The sequence below is a fragment of the Siphateles boraxobius genome, unplaced genomic scaffold (genome assembly GCF_051911475.1).
Source record: "Siphateles boraxobius isolate OS27281-9 unplaced genomic scaffold, OSU_SipBor_1 41, whole genome shotgun sequence".
Classification (NCBI taxonomy): Eukaryota; Metazoa; Chordata; class Actinopteri; order Cypriniformes; family Leuciscidae; genus Siphateles; species Siphateles boraxobius.
Genome location: NW_027509042.1, coordinates 15,554,850 through 15,571,237, shown reverse-complemented (window position 1 = coordinate 15,571,237; position 16,388 = coordinate 15,554,850). Strand labels below are relative to the sequence as shown.

At 38.1% G+C, this 16,388-nt stretch overlaps 1 protein-coding gene across 2 annotated transcripts in view; it reads left to right on the top strand.

Annotated features, from left to right (window-relative positions):
* Positions 1–16,388, top strand: part of pik3r3b (phosphoinositide-3-kinase, regulatory subunit 3b (gamma)) — a 198,230-nt gene that overhangs the window by 92,485 nt on the left and 89,357 nt on the right. For both annotated transcript variants that reach the window (XM_077198624.1, XM_077198623.1), the window contains 2 exons: positions 7,822–7,953; positions 15,116–15,317. In XM_077198624.1, the coding sequence (XP_077054739.1) occupies positions 7,822–7,953; positions 15,116–15,317 (334 nt within the window). The remainder of the gene's footprint in view (positions 1–7,821; positions 7,954–15,115; positions 15,318–16,388) is intronic.

The window sequence follows — 16,388 nt, the reverse complement described above, 5'->3', positions numbered from 1 at the left end:
ACCTTACTGGAACAGCTCTCTTTATCACCCCAACATATCAACAAACACACACAGCATCAAAGCTAACGATAACATAGCACGCTATAGTAATAGCTAAAAACAGCCAGCACACAAAAACATACAGTATACAGCCGTTCACAAAACACTGAATTGCTGAGCCATAGGGCTAGCTTTGTCAAAAGAGATCACCTGAGCAGGCATTTGTTCTAGTGGTGTATAGCCATCAGGTGTCATCTGTGTTTTCTGTTACTAGTTTTCCCCTGTGTGCCTTGGTTGCCCTTGTGTGTAGTCATTTGTTTCCATAACAACCCATTGTGTTTACCTGTGTCTTGTTTAGCTCCATCGTTTGGTCTATTTATGCTGCCTTGCTGCCTGTTGGAACTATTGTAAATATGAGTTTCCTATTGGAACATGAAAATGGAACCATCTGAATCTAACCATGTCATGTCATGTCATGTCATCAAATGGAAAAGTCAGCCAGCTGTTTATTATCAGTTAATTATTGTGCCTTTAGCCCCAACAAAACATTGTGTTGCTTTCCGCGATCATGTCAAGGATCAGTCCAATTTTTACATGCATCATCAAAAGCAGATGTGAAGAAAAGTGCTGAGCTGAATTTTTGGTTTAAAAGAATAAAGTCAAATGCGCCTTTTACGCCGTTTATCGTCTTCGCTGTCGCAAACCTCGACAGTGCGCATGCGTCAGTGGAACCAGACGATAGGCTTAAATGTTTCCCGGCTTGACTGTTAAAAGCAGACGATTGTCTTTGCAGCGGGAGGGGAAGAACATGTGCATACAACCGCCATCTTTGGCGTTACGGGTTTTCCCTATATAGTTGTATTGAGGAAGTGTTATATCTCTATATAAATTGCCTCTGCCTATATATAAAATTGATCCATCGCCTGAAATAAACTGTGAGAGTAACTGACCATTTGGGGTTTGGTTATTCTCCATGCACAAAGGCCTTAAATGCCCCAATGCATGTCCTCTGCGAGCCTTGTGTCTAAATGCCTTTCTCTGTTTGAACCCGTAAATACAAAAGCCTCTGGGACTCTTGTGTTGCTCAGAGAGTGGCTGGTGACAGGAAGATAGAGGAGGCGACAGAGAAATTGAAGTGGGGGATCAAGGGTAGTGCCGGGTGAACACAGATCATGGACCAGATAGCAACACTAAGGGTTAAAGTAGGCTTAGTAGAGCAAGAATTTGTAGATTGACCCACAGAATGCTTTGACATGGTGTGAGTGTATTTGTGTGGCTTTATGTGCACATGCGAAGGCAGAAAGTGTCCTGGACAGGGTCAGGTATTCTGTTCCATTATACTGTTCCAGTCTAGACTGGCACCAAGCGTGTGTAATTCTGGTAAAGTGATATGAATATCAAAGGATAATGGGAGTTACCACTTCTGGGAGTCTATTATTAGTAGACTCAGGCGAAATCTGTGGACTATTTTTGCATTTTGTGCACTTATTTTGAAATTTGTGGAATATGATTTAAATGTGATAAAAAGTGTTAAAGGGACAGTTCACATAAAAATCTATCTTCTGTTGAACAGATATTTTGAGGAATGTTGAGGTTCAAACAATATGGACCCTATTGACTTTCAACGTTTCAATGTATAGACAATAAATAGATATTTTAAAATATCTTCTATTGTGTTCTACAGAAGAAACAGATGCATCCAGGTTTGTAAAGACATGATGGTGAGTAATTGATCATAAAATGTTCATTTTTGGGTGAACTATCCCTTTAAATGGAGTACTACAATCTCATTGGTAGTAGTTTCTTGTGTATGCCGATTCCATGTGAGAGTAATTTTTTGTTTGTTTTTTTAACTAGATAATATCCGAATCACTAAAATGGACATGGATAGTAGAGCAGATTGAACTGCCTTTTTGGCATTCATGATCGCAGTTTTAAAAATGTTGGTTCATATGAGGAGATCACAGTATGGCGTCAAAGCCATGCAGGAAATGCTTTGATGTGTGGGTGAAAATGCAAGTGAGTCAAGTGGAGAGAAAAGGAAAAATGGAAAAATCCAGATCCATTTCTGTCACGGTGTGGGAGCTTCAAACATAAAATCACAATGTGGCACTGAGTCAAACATTCTGTATGCATACACTCACCGACCGTGATTCCCACTGTGAGAAATCTGATTACTTTCTCTGAAAACCTTAGTTGTAAGCCAGTGAAGCCACTCATTCGATGTTATTAAAATGATATTTTCTTTTTCCTTTTTTATTTTATTTTGTGTGCCAATGCAAATACCTGTAATGATCCATTTTTCATTATTTTAAAACTGTTGGATGATTGTTTCTCCTTTCCAAACCCAAGCAAATATTAGCAAATTAACATATAACTTACTTGAGCTTTGTGTTAATTATCTAATAGTGCTCTGAAATAAAGCTGAAATTGCCTTGGGTATATTTAGAGACATGGGCTATCTCTTTAAAATATGATATTGTAAATAGTTTCAGAAACTTGAATTAGTTATGTGTCCTTGCAAAACTATCAGTCAGATTTGTAAAATGCAATCCATCTCGCAGTTCTGTATGACTCTCTCAAATGAATGTCAGCAGACATCTTGGTGTTATTTACAACAGGCTAAACAACAGGCTAAAATGAGGCAAACAAAACTTTCTTTCGCCTGACAAGAAGGAATTGTAAAGAACCACAGAGCAAACACATACTAATTCCATCACTATTCTCCATGGTGCTTTTTGATTTATAGGCCAATGGTTTTTTGACAACTGTTCTTTTTTATGCAACACAGTCACAGCTTTTACCATTGTGAGTTGGGTTGCTGGCATGGCACTGCTGAGTGAAAAATGAGATAATGTGAATCTAATTCCCTTAGGCAGAAAAAGCACCACTGTTTCACCTATCCACATTTTCTGGGCATTTTATCAGGACCATTCCATTAGCTTTAATCTTCATTATTAGATTTGATGTGAAAACTTCACTGAAAATAATTTGATCATTTGACATTTTCTCCTTCAATAAACCAGCTTGAATGGACCACAAATGAAGCAAGGGGCAGTTTCTGGTTGCTGAATACAATAATTGTTTACTGTTTGAGAGGAGTTACATGTGATGTAATTATACTTATATATATATATATATATTAATATAATGATTTCCATTACACGAGAGTAGATGTTAAAAAACTTCATGCTGATTTGTACTCGGCTTTCGCCAAGATAAGCACCAACTAAGACATAGCTTTACAGTAACCTATGCTTCTCCATCCATTTACGCTTCTTTCCATATGGTGATGTAAATCTCCTTCTGTCTAGTGTTAACACGCGTCAGCACACACAACGGCTGCAACCACAGTGCGGTCTCCCCATTACAACCGTCTGGTTTGAGCTGAGTAGGGGACATCTCTAGGGTCTTCAAGTGGGCACCTTCCGTCCTCAGTGTTTCGTCGACTAGCCCACGACACCTCAAGAGGGCTCGACAGTGACTCTGGCGTCCCACCCCCACTCAACTCAGCCCAGCTTACTGACCTCTACATCCCTACTGCTGCTGAGACCTAACCACAATCTCACAATCTCTCCGCAACCCAACCATACGCGCCAACCCGTTTGACTAAGGCTGTCGAGCCCCACTGGTGTGTTAATATGCAGTTCCGTATGGCATACCACCTACCGCAAAACACAATATCTGCCCAACCGCCCGTCATTCACGCAATACACACAGGAACGTAATGACTGTAAATACTATACAACCTATACAAATAAACCAACAGACTCTTCAAGTTTTCAAGAATTCTACGAAACCGTAGCATGGCGGCCTGTGCACAGCCAGCTAGAATCTTTCCGTCTCAACCACAGCCAGTAGCTGCTCCTTTCTGCTGCTTCAGATAAGTTCTTTACTGTGCGACACAACTCTTGGCCACTGAATCTGATGTCTCTGAGGAACCGGGTTGTAGAGTGTGCCACAAAACCTCGACAACCCACGTCCACTGGATAAACCTGGACTCTCCATCCTCGCTGTTCTGCTTCAGTGGCCAGATGAGCATACCGCAGTTTCTTCCTCTCATATGCCTCATCTACCGCATCCTCCCATGGCACTGTTAACTCTATCAGTTGAACAATGCGTGCTGATCCAGACCACAAATATATATATATATATATATATATATATATATATATATATATATATATATATATATATACATATACATATATATACATACATATAAATACACACACACGTATATGGGCCCTTTTTATTTTTATGGTGTAACATATCTGGACAAAATAAATAATCTGGTCCTTGGCAGGTCTTAAAATTGGGTAAATACAACCTCAGCTGAATAACAACACATGCCATATTACACAGTGTCATTGTTTATTTAACAAAAATAAAGACAAAATGGAGAAGCCATCAGTGACAAAGTAAGTTCACCCTTACTGCTTCAGTAGGAACTAAGAGGGAAAGCAGCAGTCAGGCACTGCTAATCAAATTCCTTTGATTAGTTGATAACAAGCAAACATGACAACCTCTATAAAAACAGAAGTTGTGTCAGTTTGCTGGTCTGGAGCATTCAGGTGTGTGTTAACACAATGCCAAGGAGGAAAGACATCAGCAATGATCTTAGAGAAGCAATTGTTGCTCTATTATTCTACAGTGAGGAAGATTATTCACAAGTGGAAAACATTCAGGACAGTTGCCAATCATCTCAGACTCTACAGGCCTCAGTTAGCATGTTAAATGTTAAAGTGTATGACAGTACAATTAGAAAACGACTGGACAAGTATGCCTTGTTTGGAAGGGTTGCTAGGAGAAAGCCTGTTCTCTCTAAAAAGAACATGGCAGCACTCTTTTGGTTTGCAAAGTTGCATCTGTGCATCAATGTCCTTTGGACAGATGAAACCAAAATGGAGATCTTTGGCCATAATTCACAGCACCACGTTTGGTGAAAACCAAACACAGCATATCAGCACAATCATACCATCTGTCGAACTCGTTGTTAGAGGGGTGATGATTTGGGCTTGTTTTGCAGCCACAGGACCTGGGCATCTTGCAGTCATTGAGTCGACCATAAACTCCTCTGTATACAAAAGTTTTCTGGAGTCAAATGAGAGGCCATCTGTCAGACAGCTAAAGCTTGCCCGAAAACTGGGTCATGCAGCAGGACAATGATCCCAAGAACAGCAGCAAATCTACAACAGAATGGCTGAAAAAGAAAATAATCAAGGTGTTGCATTGACCCAGTCAGAGTCCAAACCTCAACTTGATTGAAATGCTGTGGCGGGACCTTAAGAGAGCTGTGCATAAACAAATGCCCGCAAACCTCATTGAACTGATTAAATTCGACTTTGTACAGAAGAGCGGGCCAAAATTCCTCCACAACGATGTGAGAGATTGATAAAGTCATATAGAAAACAATTACTTCAAGTTATTGCTGCTAAAAGTGTCTCTACATACAGCTGAATAATATTAGTTTGTCACACATGGCTTTTCCATTTTGGCTTTATTTTTGTTAAAGAAATAATGACAGGTGTAGTAATATGTCGTGATGATGTTCATCTGAGGTTGCATTTAGCTATTGAATTTTTTATTATGTCCTGATACGTAAAACCATATATATATATATATATATAGATATATGTGTGTGTGTGTGTGTGTGTATATATATTCCTACTTTTTGGACCAGTATCATTTACACCTTTATATTCCTCCATAGCTCATGCGAGATTTGTAGGTCAGCGATTCCACAGGGACTAAGCCATCTGTAAAATTTTAACAGCAGATAATGACCAGCTGAGGCAGCTTTATCCAGAGCCAGTGGTGACCTTTACCCAAAGGATCATGTTGATGACTCGTTTCAAGGCTTTTAACTTACAGCACTAACCTCTAAAACCAGTCTGAAGGTTTTCAGGTTATTATCACAACCTTTTGGTCCTGCACCATGTGACATCTCTTCACACGTTTTAATCAGGTACTATAGGGTCAATGTGGAGAGTGGGGTAAAGCCAAAATGATCATAAATGATTATGTGTCCCGGTGACCAACATATGGTGCTAGGCACAATAAACAAAGGCCTGGCAGATCAATGTTTTTAGGCTAGACAGCTTCTAGAACTGAATTTGACAATGAGTTTAATTGATAGGCATGTAAATTAATGAATGGGGAGATGGGGCAAAAGCTTCTTGATGACTTAGACAAATCTGTTTATAGTGGATTAGACACTTTACAAGCTGGGCATTTAAAAGCACACTTCAACAATATATGGATCAACCCAAGCAGGGGGAAACAATCAATTTGGGCCACTGGCAGGCAAGAAATTAAAGATCAACAGATGGGCATCCACTGTCAGGGTGATTAGAAAAATAAGTAATATACATGTGGAAGCTCAGAATGGACATCGCGACCAGTAAATGGGATTCATTGAGAAACTGTAATCAATAGGTGGTAGTTTCTCGCATGACTGTTCCTCTGTGATAGAGGGGGACTTGGGGTATGGAATATCTCTGCACTAATCTTGCCTGATATTAGCCCAGCACAGTTTGTTAGCCATGTCAGTTTAATGTAAAATAACACTTTTTTTCTTTAGTGGCTAGATAAATTGCATATTTTTATAAGTGCAATCAACATGATGGCGAGAGAAGTTGTTCAGCCGTCCTTTAAGCGACCTTTTGGAAAATCTGAAGGAAGTAAGACTAAGGTTTTGCCTACTTTTATGAGTTACAAAGTTGTTAAGTTAAAAGTTCAACTTTTAGAAAAAGCTTCAAGATATTGTGTTGTATTTCCCCCATTTCACTGCATTTTATTAGTGACCTATAAATAGTGCACATTCTTAAATAATTATTATTATTTTTTATGTTCTCATTTTTAGTTAATATTTAGATATATAAAATATTTAGATTTTTTTTGTATACTACTACTAATTTGTATACTACTCATTGTATACTACACTAAATTGCATTCAATAAAAAAGACTCAACACATAGTGTTCTGTTTATTTGTTTTAATGTTCAAATGTTTTTTTGTTTTTTGTTTTTTTTCTGTTACTGTGATGTGGGCTCTTTAGGTTTTTTAAGGTCTTTTTATGGTTTCATCTGCCATTGTAGGTCCGTCCCAAGCAGTTTGTATTACTTACCTGGTTCATCTGGAATACTAAGCTTTGCATTGGAAGCAGGCATAATGGCAAGTCAACAAACTAATCACATTAAGAGAGAAAAGGTCATCAGCAAAGCTTAATGGGTTTTTGATTTCACTGAAACCTGATCGCAGAGAAACTTTATTTTACAATTAGTCAGAGGGACGATCAATGCAGTTACAATTTGTCCGTAGGGGTCAGACACTTTTCTTGTATTAAAATGGCATGGGATGGTGGGGAGCAGAATGTTCAGTGCCCAACATTATGCAGGCATTGTGGATTGTACAGTAGGAAATTATTTATGAATCTGCAGTTATTCCCAAACTATAAATGAAAAAGCTCTGATCTAAAATATGTGAGAGTTCTGTCAGTGCCTTTTACACCTTTCCAATACATCAATATGCCATTATAATTTCAGCACAATGAAGGGACCTTTAAAATTACTACTGTATAATTGCAGTCTTTCAAGCTGCCATTATCCTAGGTTTTGAGTTATTGACCGGGAGACTTCCACTCAAATGTACTCTCTTTGTTAAGCTTGTGACTGGGTCGTTGTCCCCAGAGGGGGCAGGAATGGTCAGGGGATCTGACCACCACTGTAAGTGAATCGTTATAGGGTTTTGCCAAGGGCACATGGTTTGGAAGGGTAAATAATGGAAAAAGCACCCTGGGAGCCTATAATTAACTATTCTCTCTTTCTCTCTCTTTCTCAGACCCAGCAGGGGTGGACTTTGAGCAATATGAACTGTCCATGTTGGCTGATACTCTTAGGGGTTACATTCAGGAATTGCCCTGCCCACTCATCCCAGCTGTAGTGTACAGTGAGCTGGTCTACACTGCTCAGGGTAAGCTGAACACAAAAACATGTAAACACCACATTTATATATCAATGGAAAATTAATATATCCATGTCATGGAACACAATGGTAAACATTTTAATGAATTGTACTGGTTTCTCTGTTTGCTCTCTTTTTTTTTGCAATTACAATGGTACTTTGGCTTTCAAGTTTTAAAATGAAGAAAGCACGTATAATGTATGACTTGTAGACTGTAATCTAAGTATTCTTAATTCTAAGAATGAGGCGGGAACCGGCGAACATTCAAACATTTTAATTATAAGATAAACATTTGTCCTTCACGGACAAATGCCGCACACACATAAACAAAACATAACATAATGTCCAGGCCTGGTCCTCTCTCGTCCTTCACTGTCGTCACTCATCCTTTTATGCTTCCGTTGCTCATCCGTGAGATACGAGGTTGGACGCTCATTATCAATCGCCACCGGCCTCGCGCCGTTCTCTCACAGCTCTCGCCCTCCCCCTTTTACCACAGACACAAACATCAATGTGTGCCATGAAGAGTTGTTAACTTGTGATTTCGTTCATTTTTACGTTTTTACATTTCTATTACTGTCTTTCTTTTTTGTTGATGTCAACTTTGTTATAGTTAACATATTGTAATCTGTACTAAAAGGATGTTAATTGGCATAAACGTACACAAAGAATGTTCCATTTAAAATCACTAAAAAGATGTCACTCATCTCAGTTCATCGCGATCTCACGAAGTTAACTTCTAATCAATGAAGCTGTCACTGCACAATGAATCTCTTATTTACATTGTGTCTACACTTTGTTATATCGAGAGGATTTGCCAACATGCAGAACTTGCTGGCGTTTTGAGCGGTGAGTGGATTCTGACTTAAACACCTCTGATTGGCCATTCAATCAAGAGATCAACAGACATGTCTGTGATTGGCTTCATTGTTCAACGCAGCAAAAACAAATAGAAACATTTGACGTTCTACAGAGCTCAAACACAAATACGCACTGAAATGTTTGTCAAATAAGTTTCGCCGATATTTTATTTTTGCTTGCTTTATACTCTTGCTTTCATTTGAGGGTGCTTAGCAACCGCCTATGCCACTGGCCAGCCCTGATTCTAAGTCTTCAAAAATCAAGCAACAGCTCATTGAGTCTTATTGAGTGAATTGAAATAGAGAAATGGAAAGTCACAGAAAAGATAGAACTCTAAAGAACGCTGAACGGCATCTCTCATCAACTCTAAACTTGCCAATAAAATCTAGGATTTAAGTAAATTTTCAGTGAATAATGAATTGATTCACTTTTATGATACTTTTTAAAGCTTTTTTCATTATTGAGGCTTGAAAGCCTTAGTGACCATTCTTTATAATTGCCACCCAGTACATTTCTTCAAACTTCAAAGTTTGAATTGCATGCTGGTGAGTAAATTATGTAAGAATTGAAATGTTTCAAATGCACAGCTAAATTGGGTGGGTGTGTTTGTATTCTTTACTATATAAATGCTAAATGTTCAGTGGGCAGAAAGAGGCTTGAGAGAGGCCGAGAACAAAAGTAGTTTGATAGAAAGAGTGTGTGTGTGTGTGTGTGTGTGTGTGTGTGTGTGTGTGTGTGTGTGTGTGTGTGTGTGTGTGTGTGTGTGTGTGTGTGTGTGTGTGTGTGTGTGTGTGTGTGTGTGTGTGTGTGTGTGTGTGTGTGTGTGTGTGTGTGTGTGTGTGTGTGTGTGTGTGTGTGTGTGTGTGTTAGTGGGGGCGCTACTATGCCTGAGGGATCACCATCTCTCTCTGACTTCGCTCTGCATTACTCCCACTGAAAATGAAACAAGCGTACACAGAGTCTGCCCCATCTTTTAGATATGCCTGGTTGCTCAAAAGTGTTGCTTGACTTTGTAAGGACAAACCAAATTATGTAAGCACCCTCGCTGAGTAATGCTGGATCATGTTTCTAATGCCTGACAATTCTTACAGACAGTTTATTGATTGAATAATATTTAAGGATGCACTGCAATCCTTGCAGGGGATGTGCCCCCCATTCAATCTGCAATCTTCTAAAAACTTAACAAATCGTTCACTTCATAATATCTTGATCAGTTTTTATGATTGGTCCCTTAGATCGGAAAGTCTAATTGCAGTTTAATTAGTTCCATTTATATTATGCAATAGTAACATGTTTGATTGATTGGCTTATACACTTAATAATTACATTTTCCATCTTCAGATATATTGGCGCTGTTATGTGAGTTACTTAAACGAATTGCAAGATCTCAAGTGAAATATTACATCATGAAAACTACTACTAATTTTTAATGTTAGTTTTGTGATGCAGTGAACAAAAATTAAGACAATGACTCACTATAATGTACTTGGGGTTATATTTCATTTTTTTTTCGGGTCAATGTGTATTCGGGTAATGTCTTCAAATCGTATAATGCTAAGTCTCTGTAGGATGTGCCATATGGCATATTCAGCATTTTTGCAATAACCGTTCTAAAAAAATCAATGGGCTATTATGGCAAATAAGCTTTTCTGGAAAGTCCCTTTGTCATGGGGTGCTCTTAACAATGCCAAATCCTACCTCCCTCTTTCCTGGATAAAATCCATTTGATTGTGAAATCAGGCACGCTTTTGTTTGATATCCTTAATTTAATCAACAAACCAATTCAAGCTATTACATCCATTTTTTAAATACCATGTTATTTAAAACTCCAGGACTTTTATGATCCATGACTTATGGCTAGAAAATTAAATTCATTCCAAGCTTTAAATGTGACAATTTTACTTAGTAGAAGCTAGATGTGACTCCATTTAGTGTTTTTGAGTACCATTGATTGTCTAAGTCTCATTTTCAGAACATTACTCAGTGGTATCTCTCATGCCCTGAGCAGCGGAGCCAATCTGGCTGGCCAGTAGCCAGTGTGCCCTCTTCCAGGAATGTGATTGGCTGTCTGCAGGGCTCCCCTTCCCTCTGTTGTGTCGTGCTGTGTCCAGATGGACTCGGCCAAGTTCCCAGCCGTGGCCTACAGCCCATGACGCTGGCCTTTATTGAACAGGGGTCAGTCTCTATTGGTAATCTCCAGGAGGCAGCACGGGGTTGGGACCATCCGGCTCCAGACTGGGGGCATGGGTGTGTGTGTCTGTGCATGAGTGCATGCATATAACTTGCCGATATAAGCCCTCTTGTATCAATGGTCAGTGAGTCTCAGGCCAAGGTCAAAGTAATGACCCGTTTTCTGATCGGCAGATTGTCAGACATTCATCACTCGACCCCCTGCCACCTGCCACCCACTGCTCATAACCTTTGACCTCTCTGCACTTATCTTCTATAAGCAGTATGGCAGAAGCTCCTTAACCAGCCAACACCTTAATGGTTTAGTCCATGCTCATAATTCATCCAGGAAATGCATTTGGCAGGGTACTGAGTCTGTGTGAGAGTAGCTTTTAGACATTAATCATTGAATGTGTTGTGACCGGTAATATTTACTAAATGTATTGCAGGACTGGCCTATCTGCAAGCTGACACCCTTGACAGAAAATTATGACTATTACTATTACTTCAAAAATAAAAGGGACATGAGAAAATAATGTGTACATCTTATGTTATCAAAGGATGAATAAAGCTGACTATACAATAATAAGATTTTTAGGAAAAGTATTTGTTAATTTTTAATAGTTGTGATTTGTTGTATGACACTTTTTTGTTGTCAACGAGCACAAAAACAAACATATAAATTAATTTGTTTTATTTATTTAAACATGTACATTTGTATTTATTTAAACTTTAATATAATATAATGTCATATAATATGTACTTATTTTTTGCTTAGAATTATAAATGACAATGTTTTTTATTATCGATTTAAACATTATAACATAATATATTTATTATTAAATCTATTAAATATAAATCATATATACTTTGGTAGCTTAGAATCAGGTATCACTTTACAGTAAGGTTCCGTAAGTTAACTTTAGTTCATTATTTTAGTTAACATGAAATAAGAATGAGCAATACTTTTACAGCATTTAAATTAGTGTTTAATTTCAGTGTTTACTAATACATTATTAAAATCAAACGTATTTTTTCGTTAACAAATGCTGTATTGCTCATTGTTAGTTCATGTTATTCATATTTGAGTGGCTTAGAATCAACATAGCATGTATTACATCTCTATAAATTAAATTAATTCATGTTTGGAGTATTTGAACATTGCACGTGGAAAAGCAGGTGGTTAAGAAAAGTTTGTTTAAATGATATATTGTGTACCTTTTCTATCAGTCATGCTTGCAGTTATTCGTCAAATGATGGTGACGAGTTATAACCAGGCATGTATTGTGAATAACCGATGTATCAGCAGGTCATTCTTAGTGAATTCCCCCTTATTTTTTTCCAGACTGGGTTGATGTTTTTGCATTGATATCCAGACTGTATACCTATTCCTTTGGCTGATGAAGACAAATATTCATTGTGCGTAAGGGACATGGGGATGAAATGCTCATATATTTGCTGTGCCACCAGGGTCCACTTTAGTTTAAATAAGCCTGAATCACAGATGCTGGCCTCTTTTCTGTGGGAAACCCCATCTCAAAGGAGCTCATCAATATGTTGGAAGCTGTTGAAATAACTGCATTGTCCTTGTGGGCGCTCATAGACAATGGACTCGAGGGCAATGTTAGGCTAGCACTTTAAATCGTGCTGAGCTGACTTTTCAGTCCCAGGTCATGGGTTTTGTGTTTTTATGTGCCCCAATGTCCATTGGTGTTGTTTGAGTTCCACCTATATTATTAGAACCACGGGATGTTTAGCCTGTTTCTCTCTGCTGGTAGATTTTTGTACTGCATCATCTGGCTGCTAAAACCATCTCATGCATTGACGGCCATTCAAAAGTATCAGTGCATTTCAATCTCAAATATTTTATGTTATAGTAAATAATTTACCAGAATTTGTTTTTGTACTTATGTTGTTCTCTGTCTGCTGCCTTTCCCATCACAGATCAGGATCAGTTATTTTGGTGCTATCAGATCATGACCATTTGAATGCCTCTATAACAGTGGTTCTCAACCAGGGGACCGGGGCCCGCTAGGGGGCCACAGCAAACTTCCAAGGAGGTTCCAGGATGACTTAAAAGTATTTCAATTATTAAATTATTATTAGTATATTAAAATAATCTAATTCTAATCACATCAGCAATTGAAATCCCTCCCTTTTATTGAAGAAAATAATTATTGAAAGGGAATCTTAAAATGGAATCAGAAAAAGAAACAGTGATACAATACTCCCAGTTTCTGTTCATAAAAAGGTATTTAAAGGGTTAGTTCACCCAAAAATGAAAATTCTGTCAGTATTTACTCACCATCATGTTGTTCCAACCTCATAAGACCTTCGTTCATCTTCGGAACACGATTTAAGATATTTTTGATTAAATCTGAGAGCTGGATCACTCCTCCATAGGCTTCTTCAGGGATTGAAACTTGCCAGCCCCGAAAAGTTATTAAAGATATCGTTAAAATAGTCCAAGTGACTACAGTGGCTCAGTCTTAAGTTTATCAAATGACGAGAATACTTTTTGTGCACAAAAAAACAAAAATAACGACTTTATTTCAACTATTCATTTCCTTCTCTGTGGGCCTCGAGTGAGTTAACGTAGTGTGATCGCCCAGAGCTACGTCACACGTAGGCTCACTATTGGCCGACGCTGGTCATGTGTGTGATGCGTGTGTTGTACAACAACAGAAGCTTACGCTATTATACTAGTGAACTGACTCGAGGCCTACAGAGAAGGAAATGAATAGTTGAAATAAAGTCGTTATTTTGGGGGGGTTTTGCGCACAAAAAGCATTCTCGTCGCTTGTTAAACTTAAGATTGAGCCACTGTAGTCACTTGGGCTATTTTAACGATATCTTTAATAACTTTTTGGGGCTGGCAATCCCTGAAGAAGCCTATGGAGGAGTGATCCAGCTCTCAGATTTCATCAAAAATATCTTAATTCGTGTTCCGAAGATGAACGAAGGTCTTACGGGGTTGGAACAACATGAGGGTGAGTAAATAGTGACAGAATTTTCATTTTTGGGTGAACTATCCCTTTAAAGAAGCAGGTTTGTCATGATAATGGCAGAAGCCATTATTATAACATAAGTACAAATTACAAATTAGATACTGATAAATGATCTACAATGACTTTATAAAATACTTGAGATTTAATTACACTGATACTTTTGAATGGCTTTTAGTGGAGTGGTCAAGGATTTTATGACATGGTCTGACAGTGCCTTTTTGCAAGTAAACGTAAAAAGGTTTGGCTCCTCAACCAATAGAGTGAAAGGTCAAATGGTGGAATGGGCTGGGAGTTACAAGTATCTTGGATACTTATGTTGAAGCAGTATGCAAGAAAGGCCAGCAGCGGTTACACTGTCTTCGGAGGCTCTCTACTTGTAATATCACTAGGACTCTTGGGGTGGCAGTGGCTCGCTCAGTGGTTCATGTAGGTTGTCTACAAACCGGAAGGTTGGTGGTTCCATCCCCGGTTCCACCTGACCAAGTGTCGAGGTGTCCATGAGCAAGATACCTAACCCCAGCTGCTCCCGACGAGCTGGATGGCGCCTTGCATGGCTGACACCGCCGTCAGTGTATGAATGAGTGAATGAATGGGGGAATGTGAGGCAATATGTAAAGCGCTTTGGTGGCCATGGGTCTGTTCAAAGCGCTATATAAATGAAGTCCATTTACCATGTGCAATAAATCTTATATTGAATCTGTACTTTGCTTTTCTATATGCTGTTGGTATGGTAATGTAAATGTTAAACATCGAAACTTATCGAGTGTCCATGTCAACCAAGTTAGTAAGATTATTGGCATTATGCAGACCGGGTTATCAAATAGCTTTTAACGGTTTGTTCTACAGAAAGATAGAACTATTCTTGCAGATTGTACTCATTCACTGTTCCATGTTCCAATGCTTCCTTTTGGTATATGTTATAGTATGCCCAAATTAAAAGCAATCAGTATAGGCATTATTTTGTTCCAACTGTTGTAAGGCTTTTAAAGTTGTAAGATGCCAGAATGTTGTGTGTGCTGTTTGTTTTGTTTGTGTGATTTGTATGATATGGTTACCAATTTTTGCTTCGGGCTTATAATATACTTTGAAGTACCGAAAATAACTTATCAATATTCATCTTATCAATCTCTCAGAGATCCAAAGCATAGAGGAGTGTGGACAACAGCTGAAAAGGATCCTTGACTCCCCCAGTGTGCCTCAGGCTAACCACCAGCTCCTGGTTCATCTGACCCGACACCTAAGCAAGGTGACCGAATGTCGGGGAGCAGCTCAGGCAAGCCCCAAGCTTCTGGCTCTGGCCTTCAGTGAGCCCATCTTCAAAAACAACCACTTCAGGTACTCTCAATAACTTGTAGTCAACTGAAATCTACAAGTCTTTAAGCTACACTATCGTTTGAACGTTTTGAGTCGGAAATATGTTTTAAATGTTTTTGAACGAAGTCTGTAATTCCAAGACAGTATTTATTTGATCAAAATAGTAACATTGTAATAGTAATAGTAATATACCGTAATATTGTGAAATATTATTACTATTTAAAGTTGTTTTCTATTTTAATTTATTAAAAAAATTAATATATTCCTATGATGGCAAAGTTGAATTTTTAGTTGTCGTTACATTATAATATGCTGAATTGGTGCTAAAGAAACATTTATTATTATCATCAATGTTAAAAACAGTTGTGCTGCTTCTTCTTTTTTTCAACATGCATTTAATTCAGGATTCCATGATGAATAGAATGCTCAAAATAACAGCATTTATATGAAATTTTTTTGTAACATGTATTTTTGTCAATTTTTTTAATGGATTTAGTTGAATAAAAAAATATTTTGAATGGTAGTATATATACAGAATAAGAGGCTTTGTTTGTATGAGTGTAAGGTAACTTATTTATAACAAATTATGTAACAAGATAAATTACTGACTTGGCTCTGAGATAAGTCATTACTTTTCTGGACCAGCTGCAGTACAATAGAAAAATGTTTAAGGCCGGAAAAGAATGTATTATCATATTCAAATTTGTGGTTGCTCTTGTGGAAAAAAGCAGTCCTATAAAAATGACCAAAGGCGTACATGCTCACATTTACACTTGCATTTACACACATGTTCTTTGTTTCAGCAGAAAGCCCAGTTAAACATATGTCAAAGCCTATCTTTATTCCCCTAGTTTAATTAAAGTGGAGCAGAAAGAGATGAGGGAGCTGTTATTTCTGATCTGTCCCTCAGCCCACTGTAAGACAGCCCTTAATGGCTGCAGCTCCAGTACAAGAGGAGCTCCTGAGAGGAACAGCACATTACATACAACAGATGGGAATACTTATTAAAATGTGTTGCACTATGCTACAATACCTTGTACTTGCCATTTGAAGAGTACCAGGAGTGAATGTTGATAACTCATTTTTTATGTA